This window comes from Liolophura sinensis, chromosome 6 (assembly GCF_032854445.1).
Source record: "Liolophura sinensis isolate JHLJ2023 chromosome 6, CUHK_Ljap_v2, whole genome shotgun sequence".
Classification (NCBI taxonomy): domain Eukaryota; kingdom Metazoa; phylum Mollusca; class Polyplacophora; order Chitonida; family Chitonidae; genus Liolophura; species Liolophura sinensis.
The window spans coordinates 8339875-8363253 of record NC_088300.1 but is presented as its reverse complement, the minus strand read 5'-3'; the positions used below and the strand labels follow the sequence as shown (position 1 = coordinate 8363253).

At 38.8% G+C, this 23379-nt stretch overlaps 1 protein-coding gene across 2 annotated transcripts; it reads left to right on the top strand.

Annotated features, from left to right (window-relative positions):
• Positions 1 to 36: 36 nt before the first annotated feature.
• LOC135466755 (vasodilator-stimulated phosphoprotein-like) lies at positions 37 to 23379 on the top strand. 2 transcript variants are annotated; one of them, XM_064744419.1, is made up of 10 exons: positions 37 to 314; positions 15938 to 16103; positions 17999 to 18164; positions 18645 to 18735; positions 19010 to 19056; positions 19656 to 19996; positions 20437 to 20589; positions 21065 to 21198; positions 22721 to 22857; positions 23313 to 23379. In XM_064744419.1, exons 1-10 carry the CDS (start codon positions 310 to 312, stop codon positions 23339 to 23341), a joined length of 1269 nt encoding a protein of 422 aa, XP_064600489.1. In that variant the 5' UTR covers positions 37 to 309; the 3' UTR covers positions 23342 to 23379. The 2 variants fall into 2 exon arrangements, with proteins under 2 accessions (XP_064600489.1, XP_064600488.1); XM_064744418.1 differs by having other exon boundaries at positions 21065 to 21213.

Genomic DNA, 23379 nt, shown 5'->3' with positions numbered 1-23379 from the left:
TTGACTGGTTGAAGGATGAGCATGGCGTCACGATAGTGGAGAAGGAAGGAAAACCGTACCCCTTTTGTTATGAGATATTTTCCTGTTTCAGCTCTTTATTGAGGCTGTTATTTACAAACTGGGAGACTTTGAACCCCGTCTCCTCGCTGTCGGTCTAAAAGGAACTGTTTTAATGAAAGATCGCATACACTTGATCGTGAAAGAGAGGTTGGGATACATGTAGGCGTGGAAACAGCCCCTTGATTTTTGGTCAAACATCGGGAAAGGGGCCTTTAGTTGATAGCTGTCAACGCTCTTAGGCTCACAAACATGAGGTAAGTTAATGATGTTTCAATGCCCGTATGTTCATTTTGCAGTTTGTTAAAACGTAAAACATGTTTGTCGTTAAAATACGTTGTCCTGGAGCTATTGGCCAAATGCTAGAGCTCTGGGAATGTGAAGTCTGACAAATGGTAATTTTTACGGTGACATCTTGTGTCCCCTCCCATGTATGTGAATTAAGTTATGTGACATGAATGTGGAAAGTTAAGGATAGCATTGTTATGATTTTATGTTGTGTGATGTCACTCTGCATGCACTAAATAGGTAGAAGTACTACATGTTCAGTACAAGGGATAAGCCATTTCTTAGCCTAATCATGAGTTATGCTAAAGATATCGTTAGCTTACAATGCCAAATGCATTAGGCTAATTATTTCTTTCCTATCATTCACATGATACAAGGATGTTTACTTGTTAAGTAAAACCATTTGAGACCACAGACCTCCGGCCATGTACTGTTTTACTCTCATCGGCAAAACAGTGGTGAAAACACTGTCTGAATAACGACATAACACTTGTAAGTCCAAAATTAGGTTTTGTCGGTGTTCACAAGTTACATATGCTGTGCAGATAATTCTTTTGTTCATTATACAATAATTTCCAGTTCCAATCAGCCATATAGTTCTCAGAATATTGCCCAGTGTTGTTCATTTCCCTATACCTTACCATGTTGTTTTTCACCTCCTCGTCTGCTAGCCGCAGCCTCGTGAAAGTGAAGTGTCGGGATGTGCACAATCTCAAACTAGTAACAGTTACAGGTTACATGTTAAGGAGAATAACACTTCATCCCTTCTTTCACATCACTAACGTCACACCATTGAAGATCAATATTTCTTTTCTTTCCAGAAATCATCAAAAAAAATGAGATTATCATAAAATTTAAAAACGAGAAGTATGTCTTGAATGCTTCCTGCTACGCTGGGTTATATACGCGAATCATATGAATGAAGGAGTTCATGTATGCCACAAACCATCAAGAGTATAAGGTGGGCCTCTGTGGTTGAGTGGCTAGTATGTTATTGCAGCACGACGACTCAGTAGCCTTATTGTCACCAAGGTTCCATGAATAACAAGAGTGAGAATATCCAGAAATTCCTTGTCCTTGGCCAGGAATGAACCTGCACCCTGGGTACCTGCACTTTAGAGGCACTGCCTCCTTCCCGGATACTTTTAGTATACATGTGTGCATTTCAGCATGTTAAAAAGCAGCCAGCAACCTTCGGATGGGTTTCGCCCGGGCTCTGCCCCGTTTCCTCCCACCATAGCCCTGGTCGCCGTCATATAAGAGAAATATTCTTGAGTGTGGCGTAAAACACCAGTCAAATAAATTAATAAATAAATGTTAAAAAGCATCCTAACCACATAGATGTGCATGTACATATGTAGAACAAGGATGCTATAATGAACTCAGCAAATGTATTCTCACTTAAACTGATCAGAAATGGACCTTCCCCATTTACATGACTTAGGGCAATGTAACAGAGTAGAAACCTCGTTAGAAACAGTAAATCAGCAAAGATGGTTATTCCCAGACTCAGCATACAATTGAATGAAGCGGTGAAATATTGTTAAAATTCTGTCTATAAGAAATTTCCATGTGGCATTCTTTCCTCATCACATCCGTGGTGGAAAATTTGGGAAGCCAGGCAGATTGGTAACCTTATGTATGATGGCTGTATTGTTACAGTTCTAACTTATGCTGCCATGTCAACACATTCTGTCGAGGCATACAAAAAACATTGAATATGTTACTGCCTGCTGCCTCACTTGGCGATCAGCTCTGAGAGATCAGAGCAAGGAAACTCGACTGGTTGGCCCGGTGTCTGTATATTGTGACTGGGTGGTGTATCATGTCTGGTGTCTTCAGCATGATACTTCAGTGGCAGCATGGACTCACCCTGCCCTAAGAAGGCACAAAATATATGCACATGTACACATACTTAACAACTCCTTTTCAGCATATGAACGAAAAATAGTTAAGCATGAAGTAAAACCCAAAGCATATGTACATGTATATACATAGTCAACATATTCTGGTCTTGTTAAGGACATGTCCTAAAATACCGTAAGTCTAATGTTCACAGACTTGCACATTATCCCTAAGTGAGTACTAAGCAATTGACTGCTTTTTGATCGTCTCATCCGGAGTGAACTACAGACATGTTTGTGACCACATGTTTTTGCTTGTGTATATGTATGAAGGAACTTTCAAGCCAACAAGTACATGTAGATTTGTATATAGGTCATATAAAAGCTGTCTTATCATTCGTATGTTGTGTATTGTAATTCAAGTTATAAAATATTGAACTCATGACGATATCGGGAAGCAGGAAGCAAAATGTAAAAGCAGCTGCCTTACTGTAGTCACTAGACAGTAGGCCTGATCTTATTTTAGGATGTACAACATGGACGAAGCACTTTGACTATTCATATTAGACAAAATTATTTGTTTCTGTCCTAATTTCCTTAACTAGAATCCCAGAATGTCATGATTTGAATTCCACCAAATATATGTTAAAAATGTGTAAAATTATAGGTGGGAATTTTTAATTTATAAAACCATGCAAGTTATCAACTTTCATAGCTTTTTCCTCTTAAAGGGAAGAGTGGCAAACTGTTTAACCATGCTTTTGTGGTTAGGCAGAGGTAATGTACTGAACCATTTCAAAGATAACCTCATCCTTCTGATACAAAGCATATGAGGCACTTTACATCTGATAGCAAAGCCCAGGGGGTGACTGGTCATAATTAGGGCTTGGGCACCATGAATAAAGGGGCGAAGACATTAGTCATATTACAGTACAGTATATGACTTAGTGCATCCAACAAAATTTGCCAGTATGATGATGCAGTGAAAGAATCCTGTGCAGGCTTACGAGCCTAAGTTGATGAGGAGAATTATTACAGCCAGACATAATACCCACTCTGCCCGAAAGGAAATAATTTGCTGCAGTATCATTATTATGGGCTGTTGCATTTATATTAAAGTTACATGTACGAGTCCACATATATCACATCCGTAGCCATGTACATATAGGTGTCTGTATAGGTGTAGCAGGTCACTATGTGTTGATCAGGAACAGTGGGTGGTCTGGAGCGGACGAACAGCTGATACATGCTCAGTTTACCTGACAATGTGATGACAAATATGACAGGGGAACAAATGAAGTAAATGCATCGGGACAAAGCTAAGCATTATGGAAATAATGATGGGTAGAAATGATAGACACTGGACGAAACATTTCAACTAGCATCCAATCATGTGTAAAGGAAAGCTGGTGAGGGTGTACCTGTATATGGTAAAGCATACCATGTTGTAGATGGTATGCTGTGCATTTTATGGTATCTGTTATGTGTATCTCTCATGTAGTAGTTACTTGTATATACTTGGTGATGGTAGATAAACTAAATAATTGCAGATTAAACAATTGCAACAAAATTTTACTGTCCAATTTGAATTCCTAAACCATTGTCTCTTAAGGCCAGGCTATCAACTTGCCTGGGCTTTTCCTTTAAGGAAGCCTGTCTGAAAACTTAGAGTGATGCTTACATGCTTATGAGCACATACACTATCTTATAAGCTTACATGATTATAAGCACATACACCATTTATCTTGTCATGTAACTGTACAGGTGTACAAATGACACCATGGAGGTATATATGGAAGGAGGAACAACTCACAGCAGGACTCAGGCTTTGTTTTAACCTGCCTGCCTTATGGCAGATGATTCGCATGCGCTGGCGAGACTAGTAGCTTTTGACACCTGTGGTTATAGGTACCCAGCAACCAGTCGTGCATTGCTTGCTCACAGCCAAGGCACCCTGTACAAGCACCGAATAATAAAGATATAGGATCTCAGACCACTTTGATTCACTTATCGCAGCAGAAGAAATTGATAGTTTCCTTGGGAATATCATGTTTAAAAGTAAATAACATTATAAACAAAAACATCTTTGCAGTGAATTGAAACGTGGTGCATTGTTTCACCATGATGATATACAAGTCATGTTCGAATTTCATCTTCATTTTTTCAACAAAATTATTGCCAAAATTTTTGTCCTTTTTTCTTGTTTTAAGAGTTATTCAATCTGTTCAGTCGTATTTATCTTATATATATCTTTATTTTATAACATTTATTTATTTACTTTATAATATGTCGCCAGCTAGCCCAAAGCTAAGCTGGATGTTCCTACTGTAATGCCCAGCTTCTTTCATATACATGTAGACTTCCACAGTTTCGCTAAAAAAAAATGGCTCAAACCCTACCTTATTTTTGCTACCAACCGATTTCCTAATATGCCAGAAATGTAATATGTCAAAGCCAGCATTGATAAACCATCATTCAACCGTAAACCAGCCTTTTAAACTTTCGAACTGGACAACGTAAATCAACGTCTGTCATGTTTGGAATCTTTTTTCATGTCCAGGCAAGGTGATGGGCCGTGAAAATATTATCTTACCCAACATTCTCTTTAAGAAATGCATGCCCTGTAAACAGCACTGTATTTCCTGATCTTATTTTTAGTAAAAGTACATTATTAGTTGTGTGAAAATGTGATTTTATGGAACTCAAACAAGACTAATTTTGGATATTTTTGGAAAAGGCCGATGTATTTCAGATGGGCCGATTTCTCAATTTTCAATCATAGTTTTAAAAAAACCTTTAACCTGTCTGCACCAGGCAAATTATACAAATGAATGCTAACTTGAAAACTTAATTTTATCCCCAGAAAGTAGCAAAAAATTAGAAATGTTCCTGATAGCTGAATAAATATCACTGACCTGTACAAACTATATCTTCCGATGCAATAGTCCTATAGATGTGATTAGTACGATCGCTGAGGTGAAAAAATATGATCTTACTATATCATTGTTGTGCGCAGAATTTGGAGTTGACTGTTTTTACTCAAAGTTAGTGTGCATGATGGAATACTTTTCCTGGCAGTTCACCCTAAGCCTGGCTGGTGTACGCACGGTAGGGTGGGGTATCATGCATTGAGCATCAAAAGCTGCATGGCCTTTCATTCAGAGTAGAAAGACGCAGCAGGTATGTCTGGCCAGCTCACTGGGATGACTGGGCGAGTGGATTCTCCTTCCCTATATACCTCCATGGATGACACGACTTAGTGTCTATTCTGTTTGTATGTACTGATGTGCAGTATACACATGTAGAGTACATGAAGTTGGTTGTCTACATCTGTCCCCAGCTGTGCACATGGTCAGCGCTCCACCAGTAGCTTATTTTCGTGCTTCACATCTGCTACACCAATCCTTAATTCCTGTACACTGACTAGAAGCACTATGTTTGCTCCTCCAAAGAGATACATGTATTGGTATTTGTAAACCAAGAAAAAAAAATTTTCAGGCTGGGTCATTTCAGAGAGGATAGGATTTGCAGTTTCAAGGTATGTTATTCTGAGCATGCATACATTTATGTGTCACTCCAATAGCTGTGCTGTTTTAGAAGATGACACTCCCCTCCAATAAAAGACACAGATAGTAGTATGTGAATGAAGTACATGTACATATATATCTCACAGACTTCTGGTGTCATTAGTATCAGTGATGAAAACGATTGTCAGGCGTTAATCAGAGTGAAAGTAAGACAGGTTTTGACAAATAGTATACTTGTGGGTTTAATTTTAATAGGATTTTAAGTTCGATGAGCTTGTGTGTTGTTCAGCTTCAGAAGTGTGAGCAGTAAATGAAAATTATTTGATAATAAAAGTTTCCAGTGTATTCTATTTTATCTAGCAACACAAGATTGACAAATTTTTCTACGAAAAAATTGTAAACTCAAGCTAATTTTTTTATATCTCCGAATACTGTACATGCGAAATTCATGTAAGCATGCAGAATTATTAACAAGCAGTTGTTCATCCATATTCTTTTGCACACTTAAATGCAAGTTAATTGAAATAAACAGTTTTGTTCGGTTTACATCTACATGTTCTTACCATATCAAGTTGCTCTCGGCAGAGTTAATCATTTGAACATTACGACATACTTAGTAAATGATAGGCTGTGATCATTCAAGCACATTTGATACAGGTCACATGCTAAATTCACAGGTTTGCAGCTTCTGGTCTAGGACATTATTGTGCATTGTATATGCTTTTGATCAGTCCATCAGCGAGAACAGGTCTCGCCATTCTGTACTTCAGTATTTGTTTGTGTGTTAGAGGGGATGTTACAGTGGGGATGGGGGTGGGAGGGTGGGGGAGGATGCTAATTGTATGCCTACAGCTCAATGTACATGTACCAGTACAGTTGATGCCCATCTGTTGGACTCTAGGGTACATGTAACCTGAAGGTTCAACGTATGCCGCCACTTACATGTCCTAAATATATATCTATAGGTATGTATTGAGGGATTTAACTCTGTCAGAGTGCTCTTGTTTTCAGCCTCGATTGGGAGGCTCTTGTGAGTGTTCACAACCTCCATGCCATCACCTTGAACTGGTCATATGTTCTACCAGAGGCTTTTAAAAGTAGCATACACTATGCGTGGTCTAATGCAATTTTACACTGCTAATGCACTTGAGACGTCTAGTCTGATGAAGTATGGAGTGTTCTGTTTTAACACCAGACTGATAGGAAAAGCACATGTTCTTAAACTTTGGATATCATATAGCACCAGTTGGTATTGATGCTGCATTCCATGTAAATGCATAATATAGTCATTTGTGAGTCCTGATCTAAATCTGCAGTCTGACGTTGACAAATTTCACTACAGTATGTATTAGCAGACAAGCATGCATGCGTAATAAGGCATTCTACCTTCACCTGCATTGATTTTATCAGATTATGATTAAGCATATGAATTAGAATTCATTCATTTATTTAACATCAAAGTCTGTGGATCTAGAAAAGAATTATTTTGTTCCAATTTTTAAATGTATTTTAAGGGCCATGCTGAAGATGTATGTTAAGTATGAGTATTCTCCCTTCATCCCAGCTTATGCCAAAAATAATTAGATGCTGAATTGATTTCTTTCGGCCATCTTCACGTACACCAATTGGGTACAGATTTTCTTCACATGTCATAGAGACGTGCTTAGGGTGCTCTAGACATATTGATTTATATATGATTATTGCTATTAGTGCCCGTAAAACGAGGAAAAGATAATAGCTTCATGTTAACCAACCAATTTCCTGGTGATAACAAGATGCAGAGAGTTTATGTGTATACTGGAATATGTGTACATGTAATAGGTCCGTACACCCTGGCCATATTGATACTTTGCATTCACACATGCACATACTGTATGTGTACGCTGCATGCGTACATAATATATAAACACTGTATTAAATAATCAAATAAATATAACCACTGTTTGTCTTTAAAGATGTCATACATTCTTCTTTTTTTCTTTGGCTGGTAGTTATTACAGTAATTTTCATAGCTCTATTGTGCATGGACATGCATGTTGCCTGCCTGTATAATTAAATGATAGACCAAGTACTGCTTTCCCTGATTTGTAACTTGGTCTTCATACGTCAGTGCGCTACAACTCAGAATGTCAGAATTGGTCATTATGTCTATCACAAACAAGGAGACACCATCCTCTTGTAACCACTGAAGCAAAATAAAACTTCAAGGAAACAAGCAGTGAAAGGAATGATATTAAAGCAGAGGGTGGTTTATTTTGTACAGGGATTTTCAAGACGTGTTAAAAAGAAAAGCACAGATGGTAAAACCTATGAACATGTTAATGTGTACTCATTTGTGTCACCAGTTTTAGGGCCTTCAGACATTCAGATGATCCTTTGAATGACAATTCCACTCAGTACAGCATAGTTCACATTTCAAGCTTGTCCTTCCATTTCAAATGTTTTAACAACAATCACATGCTCAGTCATAAAAATTGATTTTATGAAACCTGTTTAAATTTTCAGGTTGTGAAAATGGGAAGATGGTTGGCTTTACCGACATTTCAGATAAAAAGTGTTAAGATAATCCTCACTAGGGGTCCTCTCCTTGTCTCCTTACATCTAAGTTAGCCACGTCTTACTGGAAGCATGATGTATGGAGTAGTCTAATGGTATGAATGGCATGATCTTATGCGAAGCTTGATCTTACGGGTAGTCTAATTGCATGAGTGATGTGATCTTACGTGTAGCTTGATCTTACAAGTTCCCTGACCTTACAGAGCCAGAGCTTACAGGATACTCAGATCTTACAGGTGGCCAGGTTTTACAGGTAACCTGACCCTATGGGTAGTCAGATCTTACAGGTAGTTAGATTTTACAGGTAACCTGATCTTATGGGTAGTCAAAGTTTACAGGTTGCCAGATTTTATGGGTAACCTTATCTTAAAGATAGCCTTATTATATGGGTAGCCAGATCTTATGAGTTGCCTGATCTTACTCCAGATCTAATGGGAAGCCTGATCTTACAAGTAGCATGATGTTTCAGGTAGTCTAGTTGTATGAGTGGCCTGATCCTATGGCTAGCCTGATCTTACAAGTAGCCTCATCTTGCAGGTAGCCTCATCTTATGGGTAGCCTCATCTTAAAAGTATCCAGATCTTCCAGGTAACCTGATGTTTCAGGTCTGATCTTACGGGTAGCCTGATCTTACGGGTAACCTGATTTTACTCCAGATCTTTCGGGTAGCCTGATCTGACGAGCAGCCAGATCTTTTCGGTAGCTTGATCTTATGAGCAGCCAGATCTTACAGGTAGCCTGATCTTATGAGTAGCCAGATCTTACAGGTAGCCTGATCTTATGAGTAGCCAGATCTAACGAGTGGCCTGATCTTATGGATAGCCTGATCTTACAGGTTGCTTTTGACGGACGGATGAGACGATACAAGATACTGTGAAGTGGGTGAAATGTCAACTCACTGCTTCTTGCTCAGCATTTATTTTCGGTTAATAAAATATGTACATTAATAATTCAGCCAGCCTGGGATTTATTCATGTTGGATACACAGATATTTCACAAGATACTTTTCAAAACTAACGTATTAAATGTATTTTAAGCTTTGATGAAATGCCAGGACAGTAACTTTCTGAAATACACCCTTCAAATTGCAGCACACAAGCTAAGAGACATTGCCTTTGTCATTGTCACACTGTTTAATTGCTGGGCTGTCAGAGCAGACTGGTAATTAAGTTGTGCTGCATTGTACTGTGCCCCGCTTTCTGCCTTTTAGGTGGGGGCAGTGTGCAGTTAGGGACAACTTGACATCAGAGGGAGAGAATGAAGATGACTGCCTGCTGACATGGGACTGTCACACAATTAGACAGCCCACAGCTGGCAGACTGAGTCACACCACACTCCCACAGCTAGTCCTGGGTACACACACACACACACACACACACAGACAGTTGCCAGACAAGCACAATCTTCTCTCCTACAATGTATGTCTATCTATACCTGGCAGCATACACTTATTTTGAATAATGATTTTTAGCAGTTCTATACAGTTTAAAATATTAAACCACCCTTCACCCTTGCATGTAGGGCCAGGCCTTTATGTACCAGTGCACATGTACATGTAGTAATGCTGACAGCATCATTCTTTAAACTTTTTGTAAGATAAAATAATTTCATTATATCTTGTTGTTGTCAAAAGCTGGTTTGAAACATCCAAAATAATATCTCATTTATGTAGAGGTACATGCACTCAATGAGACTGACTGTTGCTTCTCAGTTTCTTCTGCGAGTGTTGGAGAAATCGGTCCAATTTTCCTCACTAGGCTGTTTCTGCTTATTGTTCTCACAATACTTGACAACTGTGGATGTGTGTCAGAGTAGGTGTCAGTGTGCAGTTATCCACCTGTGTACACATGTACCTAGATTCACAGGAATGCAGGTGACATGAACATATTATACATAGTCAGAAATATTAACAACAAGCTCTACCATGCAGAGACTGCTTCAGTGGCAAAATGGTTAGAGAGGGGCCAAATGGCAATCTGGAACAGAAAAAAAACTCAATTTTGAGTTCTTGGTTGTTAAAAATTTGGACTTCTATGAATCCATGTATATGCATACAGTGTATTGACATTTACTTTTTGTTGTTCTCACAAGGCTAATGTGAAGGCAAGCATTTTTATCTTTATATGATATAGATGTGTGTCAGTCTAATCCTGTAAAACCAATAAGTGCAGTGCCAGCTGTTAACGTACATGTACAAAATGTAGTCTTGTAGATGTTTATAGTGTAATAAAAATTAGCTTGTACATGTACATGTGTGTATGCGCCTTTTTTTTTTACTTTCTGCATGTTTCCCATATTTGATTTATTTATTTAATCTGTGTTTGATGGTGTACTTAAGAAAGTTTTACTTATACAACAGTGGCCTGGCTAATGAGTGGAGGAAACTGCATTGCCTAGAATAAACCGTCAGCCTTTTAAGTGATGTTACAGTGTCTGCATCAGTTAAGTGGGCTGATAAAACTTCATTTGTTGAGGAAAATTGACAGCGAAGTGAAGCAGGTGCCATAGATTGTATGTCTACCGAGGATGTCATGGAACCAGAAGTCCATATTCCACAAAAAAAGGCTTGGCTACTCACTCGGTACTGCTCACCAGTAAACATTGAAAAAAGTTAGCTATAAAAAAGCCTGAGTTGTAAACTTTCAGAAACTTGACAAATTGTCAATACGTGCTTGTGCTTTGTTGGGACGATTGGCCTCGCAAAATATGGAGCTTTTTTAAATTTCTGTGTGTAGAATAAGCCTGCCAGCCAAGCTGTTTTTTGTATACACGATGGACAGGAAGTAGCACTATAGATGACTTATGAGAATTACATGTAGAACAGGAAGAATGTTTCAGCCAATCAAGATCTTTGACACGGGAAATTGTGCTTCTAAGATCCATTTGAGTGCAAGGTTGTTTAGGAAGTTGTATTTAACACCTGCGGCAGTGCACTATGGACAGGGGAGATAACTCAAACTGACAAAGTTTAGTGTGCCTAGTTCTCTCCCTTTTTTGTGAAATTACAGGATTTATTGTGTTTCCATAGTCTTAAGTCAGACACCTCAATAAATCGGTGTGGTAGTTCATACATTTTAAACCAGTTCATTTTACATTTTAATTTTTAAGAATTATCGTAATTTTTACTTTGTAAAAGTCAGTGATAAATAAATCTTCACAAAACACCAAAAACTAAAATTTATTTCATGAAATGCCATTAACATAAAATTATTACAGGTAAAGTGGTTTGCATAGCAGAATTTGTTGGGAGCTGCAAAAATGTTTCCCAGGTCACGGAAGTGAAAAAGTGTTTTCCATCAATTCTGAAATCATCATGCCTGCATTAATATGCCAGTTGTCGACCATTCAGTGGAATAGGAATGGTGCTTATTGTACTGTACAGTATAAAATATATCCAATTCTCACAAAACTCATTTAGGCATTACCCATTTGTGTAACCCATGGGTTATGCAAAAATAATTTGCTTAACCCAACTAGGTTCATAAGTTAAATTTCAGCTAACCTTTCTTCTGATTAAGCAGATTTTACCAATTTTGAGGGCTGCTCAGCCTCGTGTATGTTCTACATGTATGTCTTGGCCTGTATGTACTACATATAGGTAGCACATCTTGATGCTGCTTTTGTTTAATGCATGTTTCATGTAGGCTTAGTGTACACCAGATTAAAGTCATTGCTCTTTGCAAGTATGCATATGTAAAGACCACCTGGATGATGATGTTGTATGTGTAACTACTCAGCTTCTGTTCACATGTTACTAAACTCAACATGACTAAAAATCACAGCGGTTTGTGCAAGATGAAGAAAATGAGGCTCAAATAACAGTGAGATGAATCAGTACACCCTGTACGTGAAGATGTGGATGTAGTGTGGTACATGCATACATATGATGAGCAAGCTAAAAACTGTGAACATGTACGTAGATAAGAGTGCTTCTCGTACAACTTTTGCTGCACAAACAATGTACTAAGCAGGGGCTAAAAAGCTTTGAAAAACCTGGAATTTTGAAAGTAACATTTGCAGGCCTTGAAGAACCTGGAGAATCAAGGGATTTTGTTTTTCTGTCCTAAAAAGCTATAAAAATGAGACTACAGAATGAATCTGGGCTACTGTGTCTAGCACATAGTACAGTATATGCTAACATTCTCCAGCAGACATTTTCCAACATTTTTGAAATTGCTGTGTACAGTGTATGCTGTTATGTATAAGCAAAAGGCAGTTTACCTAACTCAGGTCATTTTACATTGCTGTAGAAACATGTATAAGTGCACACAATTTATTTCAAATAGCCAGGAAAATGTGAATTTGGTCATTAAAAAGCCTTGAAATAAATCTTGACATGAAATTCCTTGAATTGTACAAAGCTGGTGCATGTACGTCTCCAATATGTTTGGGTGTTACAGTACATTGTGTAAGCATACATGTAAGTGTGGTGTTTGTTCTTATAAAGATTATGTGCATACATGAAAGCATGAGGCTTTCGCTGGCAAATCAGACTTTTAATAGTTATGGTTTCTGTCTGATGTCTTTCAGCCTTAGAACAAAATCCAGCTCTCTCTGGTTGAGCTAGAGCTTGAAGCCAAGAGGTCAGTCATGCACCTGTCCTCGTGAGTTTTGATGACTTCCACCAAGCAGTGGTGAATTCTTCCTTTCAGTAACCTGACCACCATTATAGAACTGAAATACTCTTTATAAGAAAAAGTTTAACAAATACATATGCAGAGAATAAATACATGTACAAGTCTTGAACATTTGAAATGAGTCACCACAATTAGAGGTTTCGAATTGTGAAATGGAGGCCAGACTTACCATGGACATGATACTCAAGCTGTAGCTGTTTAACAGTGGACAATTGGTGTGAAGATTGTCAGTTGTGTCCAGAAAGTGTAACCTAATCAGTTTTACACACGTCTGTCAGCTTAGAGGCTGTCACATGTTGGCTAGTATGGCCCTAAGAGCATGCATTTGCATTTTAATGGGATGGTCCATTAGATATACAGTGGATTAATTTAGTTGAAAATCATGCTGCCAGTTTATTGTTATCTAAGAAATTTTGACATCAGGTTATGCCTACTATCTTTAACTTCAAAAGCATAAACCTGCCTTAATACATAGTTTGTCATTTCAGCTATAACGTTTACACATAGTAGAGGTCTAAAAGTTTAAAATTTTTAGTAAGATTCATTGCTAATCAGTGCGGAGTCATGAAACAGCGTGTGAGATTGGAGGTTGGTCATGGGAGAACATGTTCTGTCATAACTGTGGAGTAGAAGCCATAGCTGATATGACATTATACACACAGCATCTGTTACAACACAGCCTAAAACTATAGCAGCACATACTTTGTTGTCCGAGTCTGTCATCAGTAGCTGGAAGCAGGAAGGAGGTGTGGTCTGTGGAGAGCACATGTAGTGTTCGAACAGCATGTCATCTCAAGGGTACCTGCGTCGCAGTCAGTCCCTGCGCCTACCATCGGGACGACCCCCCAGGCAATGGATAGAGCAGAGGAGCTACCTGTATTTGTAAATATAGTTGTCCTGTCCGTCCAAAGTTACTTGTTGCTCTTGTGCTAGGTTTTATGGTTCTGTAGATGATCTGTTTCATCACATGGCTAACCACAGGGACTGTTATGTTTTGAATGGTTGGAATTCCACTGTCAATCCCTACTGTTCAGTGTAATAATGACATTTCTGTACAGTACATAGGGCCAAGTGTAATTTTTATTGTAGTCTACTGTATTGCTTTCAGTGATCATTTGAAACCCAGTGATTTGATATTGTGATATTACCAGCCTTTATTCCTCTTCATATTTGTAGTCAGAAATGTTATTCTTAAATATTAGCAGTAAAGGATTCCTGGGTAGACGGTAAGTGGTTGAGCAAGCACACCTCTCCAGGTACATGTGGATAACAAGGCTCAGTTGACATAGAGCTGAAGTTAGGTACCTGGAGGTAGTTCAAAGGATACATAAAAGGAAGTATGAAACAAAGATTATGTTTCTATGCCAACTGAAGAAGATTATGCCACGAAATTTTTTTAAAAAATATTTCATGTTGTGGGTATTTTTTTATCTGTTAATTATGCTATATTATGCATATTTTCCGTCAACGGTAGGATTTTTTTGAGAAATTGCATCATCATTGATCTTGCTGGGAACTCCGTGAACACCTCAGAAGTGCTCCTAGCCCGGTGAAGCGTGTTGGTACAGTGTGGGCAAGGTGACATGTACATAGATACTGCATGGCTTCTTTGGACCAGCTTAGCACCCCCTCTGCGTCCCTTCTCCCACCTCCGTTCCTATTTAGCCAGTACCGCTTGGTCTGTCCTCGCTCAAAGTTCTTTTTAAACAGTGATAATCGTTGACATCATCACTGCAAGCTGCTTGATTTCCAGACTAACAGCAGGGGCATTAAGAAAACCGCACTTCAACATGTTGAAGCCATTTTTAGCCCCCGTAGTGAAAGCTGAAAAATTTATGTTTACTGTTATATGTTATAAAGCATTTCATGTGTCATTTAACTTATGATCTCCTTAGTCAGTGAAAGGTTAGTGGTCTTGTATCTCTTAATGTACTTCTAGTAACCATACTGTTGATACATATGTATATGTATGCAAGGGATTGTAGCAAAGTGACAGAAGGATTTTTAAATGTGTGCCATATGTAAATGTAGGTACATGAATGCATTCAGTGATTGTATCCAGCCTACGAACTACATGGCCATGTGTGTTCAGGTACACGAATATGCAGGGCAGCTGTGACTGCTCATGCACGGTACTTCATTTATGTGTCCTGACATACATGTACATTCACCTGTTTTACATACATGTTCATGTTGATGTGTATCATGCGGGTTAACGGTATCACTATGCATTGATTCAGCCAGCAGTGAAAGTATAGTTTCGCCAGCCTGCCAAGGAAGTTATGATAGGTGTAATACATGTGGGTGGATGGTGTATATTTTGGTGTACCCAATAGCCCCTCTGATGGCTGTGAATTTAAGTCTAGCTGAGACTGGCTCCATCACAGGTCATATGTGGAGAGATTTCCCAGCAACCAGGCACTGCCTGGTTTTCTCCTACCACACTCCTGGTTGCCATCATATGAGTGAAATACTCTTGAGTGAGCTTTAAAAAAACATCATTCAAATAAGTAAATCAAAATCATTTTGGTGTGTTGCCACTTTGTATTTATGGCAGCTTGTGACCAAAGCAGAAGTGTGGGTTAAATCCCAGTCTTGGACAGGGACCATTCCCTCCTATTATTCCCATGTGGTCTTATATGGAATTACCTGTATATCCTTACTTTACCTTAAGTTGGAAAGTTTACCAGTGTGAAAGGTTGTGATTTACTCCAAAACCATTCATAAAGGAAATATTTAAGTGTCACCATTTTGAATTTTTCTGTCAATTTTTACTGTTGGCGACTAAATTTCTCTAGTTTTCTAGTTTTAGCATGAACCGGCAAGCTCTTTCACAATTTGGTGACACATAAAAGTAGCCCATATTCAAACAATACAATGTAATCTATAAATGTACATGTACCTGTAGCGTGTACCTGTACAGTGTACATTTGCATCACTCATTTCGCATGTGTATGTACTGTTGATAGTTATTGTTATAGTATCATGCTTCTATGAGTATTGACGATGTGTTGTTGTATGGTTTCAGTGAACACGCCATAGTAACTGCGCGGGCCTCAGTGATGGTGTATGACGATGGGAACAGGAAGTGGGTGCCAAGTGGGAATTCCCAAGGGCTGTCCAAAGTTCAAATATACCACAACAGTGCCAACAATACCTTCAGAGTTGTGGGTCGTAAGCTACAGGACCACGAGGTGAGCAGCCTGCAGTGTGGCCCAGATAAATTTATTTATTTATTTATTTGATTGGTGTTTTACGCCGTACTCAAGAATATTTCACTTATACGACGGCGGCCAGCATTATGGTGGGTGGAAACCAGGCAGAGCCCGGGGAAACCCACGACCATCCGCAGGTTGCTGGTAGACCTTCCCACTTATGGCCGGAGAGGAAGCCGGCATGAGCTGCCCAGATAAACACAGCATAGCCAGCTCTCAGGAATCATGTCCATACAGAGATACTGGGTTGCCATGGACATCAAAATAGCTGAATAGTCTGAAATTGTCGTAAAAAAATGTCATGAATTTTCATTTCTCTGAGCATCTATGTATACACATATGTACTTATTTATTGTATTTGATTGGTGTTTTACACTGTACTCTAGATTATTTCACTTATACATTGACGGCCAGCATTATGGTGAGAGGAAATCGGGCAACCCACAACCATCGGCAGGTCGCTGACAGGCCTTCCCACATACCTAGCTGTGTAATGGTGCAATACTGGTTTTCTGATTTTGTCCGTGTGTGTAATGAATTATTGTCAGATTTGGCCATGAAGAGTCATGAAGTTTTATTTTGTTTTGAAATATGTGTACCAAACCTAGAAATAGTATTGGTGCCAAAAGTTCTGTCAACAGTCTATAAAACATTGGTATGACTGAGTAACAAAATGAGGAAGTCATTATTAAGTAATACCCAGTTTTAAATTCTTGTGTCAGTCATAGCAAGAAGTCATATTTGTATTCATTGTGAATCCAGAGCAGTATGGGTAATAGAATATAATTTCTCAGTGTACATTTTAAATAAGGAAGTTCACAGCAATCTCTACATTTGTTTGCCATTACTGTTATCATCATTGCCTGACATGCAAAAGCAGTTTGTGTTTATATGATAATGGTAATATTCTATTTCTCCTGAAGAGGAAGTGTATGTAGAATGGACTGGATCAGGCGTAGACAAGTGTAACTATTGCATCAAGTTAACTATTATGTCAAGAGAAAGAAATATATCCTTTGAACATCTAATCAAGAAATATATGACCAAGTTATGCCATGTTGGATGCTGTAAGAGAGCACTAGGTGCATAGTGATTGATTGATGAAAGAGCAGTCTGGGCCTCGGTTTAATGGTTAGAGCCCTAGCGCAGCACAGTGACTCTGTAGCTTCTTACAAATGCAGTCACTGTGAGTTCAATTCCAGCTCCTCTACTTTCACATGGTGAAGGTCTCAAGTAGCCTGCAGTTGGGCATGGTTTCCACCAGGCTCTATTTGTTTTCCTCCAACAGTAATGCTGCTTACCTTTGTGTAGCGAAGTATTCTCGAATACCATAAAAAAGACATATCTAATAATTGAATAAACTGATGAAACATTCAGGGATATTTTCCAGCAAAGGGAATTGCCATTAACAAATAGGTCTTCATGTACATGTACCTTTGGTATAGCCTGAACAAAAACATAAAATTCATCAACTCAGACACCAAACATCATTGATTTAGTTGATACATGTAGCAAAGGTTAGGTTTAAATAGGCTACAAATATCCTAACATACTTTGAGGCGAAAGAATCTTTGTGTGATATGATCTTGTTTTCCTCGATTTTCTGTCCCTTGTTTGAATGCTGTCCATAGAAAGTTACCTCCCCTGTGCAGCCAATGGACTAATGTATCTACTTTCTCTGCAGATACAGGATTGCAATGTGTTCTATTTAGCCACATAGATGGAGTTGTTGAACACTGCCAACTTGGTTGAAGTTAGATATAATCTGCCCTACATGTGACTGTAATTGTTGATATTTTATGAAATCACTGTTGCCTGCATGTATGTCTGTGGATGCTTGCCAGGATATTATGTGAAAGTGTTGTCTCTTTCAGGTGGTGATAAACTGTGCTATTCTCAAAAGCCTCAAGTACAACCAAGCCACCCCAACATTTCATCAGTGGCGAGATAGTCGCCAGGTTTACGGCTTGAACTTTACTAGCAAGGAGGATGCCGACAGTTTTGCTCAAGCTATGATCACAGCTTTAGACTCCCTAAACAGTAAGTAGTAACAATAAAACATGTTCTAACTTGCTGCTGTATATCAAGAGTTGGCATAAAGTCAGCTTGAGCTATGCAATACCTGGAACTAGTTACCTCTGTGATAATGCCAAGAGTACTCGTGTACCAATTTAGTGTCATCACAAGCTGGGTGTTACAAGGCCATACTTCATATCACTTGTCTACAGCCACTAAGTTTGTGTGTGCTAAAATCCAGTTAATGCTCAGGTGTCTGTCAGTTTACATCCGTCAGTTTTTAAGAAGAATAAGGTGCAGTGGTTTGCTGTGCACTGTTTTCTCACTTTTAACCACTTTCTGACTCATCTGAAGCTCAAAACAATCTTGAATTAGTCTCTTGGTTTTGTCTTTGAGATAGTGACTTTAGTAATGCAATTCTACAAGAATTAAGTTATGTCTCTTTACTGTCTCTCCTACACATCTGTAGCAGAGCTGAGCTATAGTTTTACATGCTTGTTCCAGGTATTTACAGAACACCTGCCCCAGTTGGGCAGGCTCCTCCACCCCCAGGACACCCTTACCAAAACGGACCCCACGACCAAGGTGATATAGTGTAAGTCTCTGAGCTCCACAGTATTCTTGTGTGGTTTTGATTAATATACTTTGTAACTCATTCAACCTGATAAATACATGTAGCACAAATCTTATTCCTCCCTTTCATGCTTATTAATGTTTCAGTATGTATAGATCCACATTAATATTTACATGTACCATCCGCATACCTGATCAGCCTATTCTAATCGCAAATTTTCTTGAGAATGGGTATTAAAATTAGTGAAGTATAATATAAATGGAGTGGAGTTCAGCATTGTGTTTGGCTGTTGCAGAACACAAAGAGAAGACTACCAGACACACCAGAGAAAAGCCTCTCAAGGTACGATGCAAGGATTTGATGATTAGAATGTTTAAATTGAAACTGTCGTTGGATGGATTATGATTAAGGTGTTGGTGTACATATGCCATATTGAGAAACCATAGAAAGGAATCATTTCATTGGACAAAACATTTTTGTGTATTTATTTGTTCATGTGATTGGTGTTCTGTGCTGTACTCAGAAATATTTGACTTATACTACAGCAGCAAGTATTATGATGGGAGGAACACGGGCAGGGAAACCATCTGCAAGGTGGATTTCAGTATTGACCGCATTGGCAAAAGGCTGCTGGATCTCTCTCTTATATAAACAGTTGCTAATACATTATTGAGGAAGGCTGAGTGTTCAGCTGATTTTATGCATCGTCCTTTTCACTCTTGTTACTTTTTTCTATAATCATGAATTATAGAGGAGCTTACTGGTAAGGTTACATATGGTTAATTACATGTGCAAAGTGAGATGTTTTCTTCAAGTTTCTACCTGTCTGTAGAAACCAATGTCACAAGGTCTTAACTGGCACACAAAAATAAACTTGCCTCTGAAAATGAAGAATATGGAATTATACTGAAGTCATTAGACAGAAGTGTTTTCTCACTCAGGTTACAAAGACATAGGCAGTATTCAGCAGACGCAGGGCTGGGAGGCAGACCGAGGCCCCCAGACACCTCAAGCCCCTCCTGCCCCTCAAGCTCCTCCTGCCCCTCCAGCTCCTGCTACCCCTGCTGCCCCAGCACCTCCCCCGGCACCTCCTGCCCCACCAGCCCCTGTGCTGTCAGCTGGTGGCCCTCCCAAAGCCCCAGTGGGAGGTGCTCCAGCTCCACCCCCTCCTCCCCCAATCCCATCTGGGCCTGCTGCCCCCAGTCAACAGTCTGACCCTGCCCCTGTACAGTCAGGACTGGCAGCAGCATTACAAGGGGCCAAGCTCAAGAAAACAACCAGGGTAACTATACCTGTATATCAGTGATCTCCTTTGGTCCTAACCTCTAAGCAATTTAAAAAAAAATGTCAAAATTAATTTAGGTGTACCAATAATATAATTTTTAATGAAATCTTCTCTGATCATCCATCCTAGGCTTTATAAAGATTTTGAGATTCTAAAAAAGTATGTTGTATTGAAACAAATAAAGAGTTAAATAATTTCAGTGCACACTCATGTAGCGTGCACTTATGCAGTTTGTTGAGGACGTATAGTCTGTAACTGTAATTGATTCAATTGGTAATGTATACATTTATGTATGAACTGTACTCCTAATCATAATTACGCAAAAAAAGGTTGTTGAATGATTTTCTTGTTTAAAATCTGGTTTTCTAAGGCTTTTATAATGTAGTTCTTTGTACAAGAGCTTAACAACGAAGTTGACTGTGAGATATTCCTTGCAGCCGGACAAAGATGAGGAAGGACCGTCAGCCGACTCAGCTGGAGGGGCAGGTAACTCTGGCACACTTGGCAGAGCGTTTCTGGGAGGTCGAGATGACATAATGAGTGAAATGCAGAAGAAGTTAGCTCAAAGGAGAGCCAAAACAGAGAATGTGGTAATGCTGGATTATGCTTGGATGATAGTGTACTTGATATCTATTGTAAAGGCTTCAGAGGTATTGTCTGACAGGTTGTCTGAAGTGCTAAGCCCGAGACTGTTAGCTCTTAGCGAGTGAGGTGACATGTTTTAGTACATGTTTTAAGGCCATAGTCTCAGAGTGAATTATACTTGAATATCAATGGAGTACATTAAATGAAGTATCCCCTGACAAGTCTGATGGAATAGAAGTTTGAATGTTAAATACTACAGTTCCATGTCCTATTTTTATTTGACTAGTCAACAATCGCACATTGTGAACACAGCTTTATTATGTTTTCAGTAGACGGTTTGAATGGTTAGGTTTGTCATTTATGGTGTTTGAACATGGGAGAAAGACATCTCTGGGGTAAGATAGCCTGACCTTACTATATGAGGATCAACAACATGAAGATGTCTTTTTTTGCTCACACGTTTTAAATTCTGTATGACAGGACACAGAACCTGGGAGCGCAGCCCCACCCACTGAGGTGAAAAGACCGTGGGAGAAGGCATCGGGCTCCCCTGGGCAGACCAATGGCAATGGGAACAAATACAACGGTTCAGAGTCGCCCAAAGTTGGGAGGAGGTACATTGACACCCAGTGAGACACCATTTGTTTGACTTCTTCGTGTCTACTAACACCCTATACTAACTCTACCGCTGCTCTCCTGTCCTCTGGTGTTGGACCGCTCTTCTCTGGAACCTTTGTCACACAATAAGTAGCTGCTCCATACAAATGCAATATCCATACCCACACGTCTTGATGATGTGTTTCTAGGGTATTCACATTGGATTTGTTACACTGTGAGATTTTCTCCCAAATTTTAATGACAGCCAAATGCAGTATTTTTCTCTTTTTATTGAAATGGACAAGAAAACCTTCTGAAAGTGGCAATTAGAAGTTGTAATTAGTGGCTGACAGCTGTTCTTATGAATAACAACTTGTAGAAATTATTTAGATCTGTGTTGGTGAGTATTAAATAAATTCAAGAATTTTGTTGTCACCTGTAAATACAAGAGCTCATATCTTTTCCATAGGCCAATAAGGCATTTGTTTGGATCTAGGTAGTATTATTTGTGGCTTTACGTCAAAAAGTTTCTCTTTTGTATGCAGCTACATTGTGGGTCAGGTGTCAGAGATGTACCTGTAAACTAATTGCAGAAGTGAATTCTTCAGGTGTTTGCACGAACTTGTCAAGTGCATGGTGTTGGAGATTTTAGCTGATTTATTTACTTCATTGATTAATTTTATCCCTTGCTGTATGGAAGTTTTGTAACACTACCACTCTTTGATTGGTCTTGCTATTTATAGTGTTCTACTAGAATGTTTTAAGTCTCTTACATGTGAAAGTTTCAAGTTGCGGCGTCATGACAGTTTGGTGACAACCCTGTGTGACAGGACGTTATCACTTTATGGCGCAGTGGGGCAAATAACTGCATTTTATTATAGACAGGTTTGGACAGTAATGAAAATTATCCACAAAACATGTCTGAAATATCCTTAGTTACCATTCAAGTCCACTGGAAGAAATATTTCAGGTATATGAAGTCATTGATTGTGGATAGTAATAATTATTGTTTGTACCCACCAATAGAAAAATTATAAAACTGGTCTACTGGAAAAATTGTATGTTTATCACTTATGTTGTTTCCAGTAGATCAGTTTTGTAATTTTTCTATTTTTGTGGTGATCTGGATGTCTAATAACCTTCATTATTCCATACTCACCTATGTTCAAGAGCATTGATGTGTTCCAGCACAAGGGGATGTCACCAGGAAGTTGTAACATTACAACCCGAAAGCTGTGTATTCTTACAGTGGGAGGAGGCATTTTAGTTTCAAAGCCTTTAACAGTACCCTAGCCATGCTGAACATCTAGTCTTACTCCACAAGAGTTTAGAATAGGAATGTTTCTGACTCTATCAAGATTTAGACCTTCATGAGAAGATGTAATCATCAGGTGATCAAAATCCTGTGTAATGTTTCCTTCAGATGGACCACAGTCCTGTTGAGTTGGCATTTAGCCATTTGAGGGTAGATGTCTCTGTGGTGCTGTGTACACGGACATCTGGCTATGACTTATCTTAGTGATGTGTTACCATTTTCAGAAGAAAGGCTTCACTGACTGGACAGGATGCCTCAGCTCTCAGTAACGGAGCCCAGGGGGACCTGGACGCCTTCAAACAGGAAATAATCAGCGAAATAAGACGAGAAATTCAGAGAGCAAAACTAGATATTATTGAAGGTATGGGCAATGGATTATATGCTTAGGTGAATATGAATGGATGACACATGTACATGACTAAGTGGTGTAAGAGAAGCCCAGGGCATTCCAGTCATCCTCCACTCGTAAAACTTTCTCTTATCTGCTGTGTGAATTATTCCCAATTTCGCGTGGTAAAAACTATGAAACTTCAAAAAAAAATAATGATAATTACAATATCCTGCTTAAAATGTTGTTGTAGAAAATAGTAACAGCTACAAATGAAATATTCCATCACTTTGAGAAAAAGGAGAATCTTTACCCCTAGTCATAAGTTGTAGAAAACAGTTTGAAAAAGTCAAATGGGCTTTGTTTATATTTTTCATGCTACTCAGCTGAATGGTTTACTTAATGGTTTCACGATTGTGTTGTTGTTTTTTGGCATGCTATCTCTGTTTTGAATGTGTCTGAGTTATTGATTCCTTTTTTTTTTTCAGCAATCCGACAAGAACTAGGTTTGAGGTAATCTAGCTTTATTAATTTTTTTTTTCTTTTTTTTTTTTT

Excerpts from the sequence above, each read along its gene's own strand:
- LOC135466755 (XM_064744418.1), top strand. Across the intron at positions 19,057-19,655 it reads CCAGAGAAAAGCCTCTCAAG|GTTACAAAGACATAGGCAGT; the intron begins GTACGATGCAAG and ends TTTCTCACTCAG. Across the intron at positions 22,858-23,312 it reads AAAACTAGATATTATTGAAG|CAATCCGACAAGAACTAGGT; the intron begins GTATGGGCAATG and ends TTTTTTTTTCAG.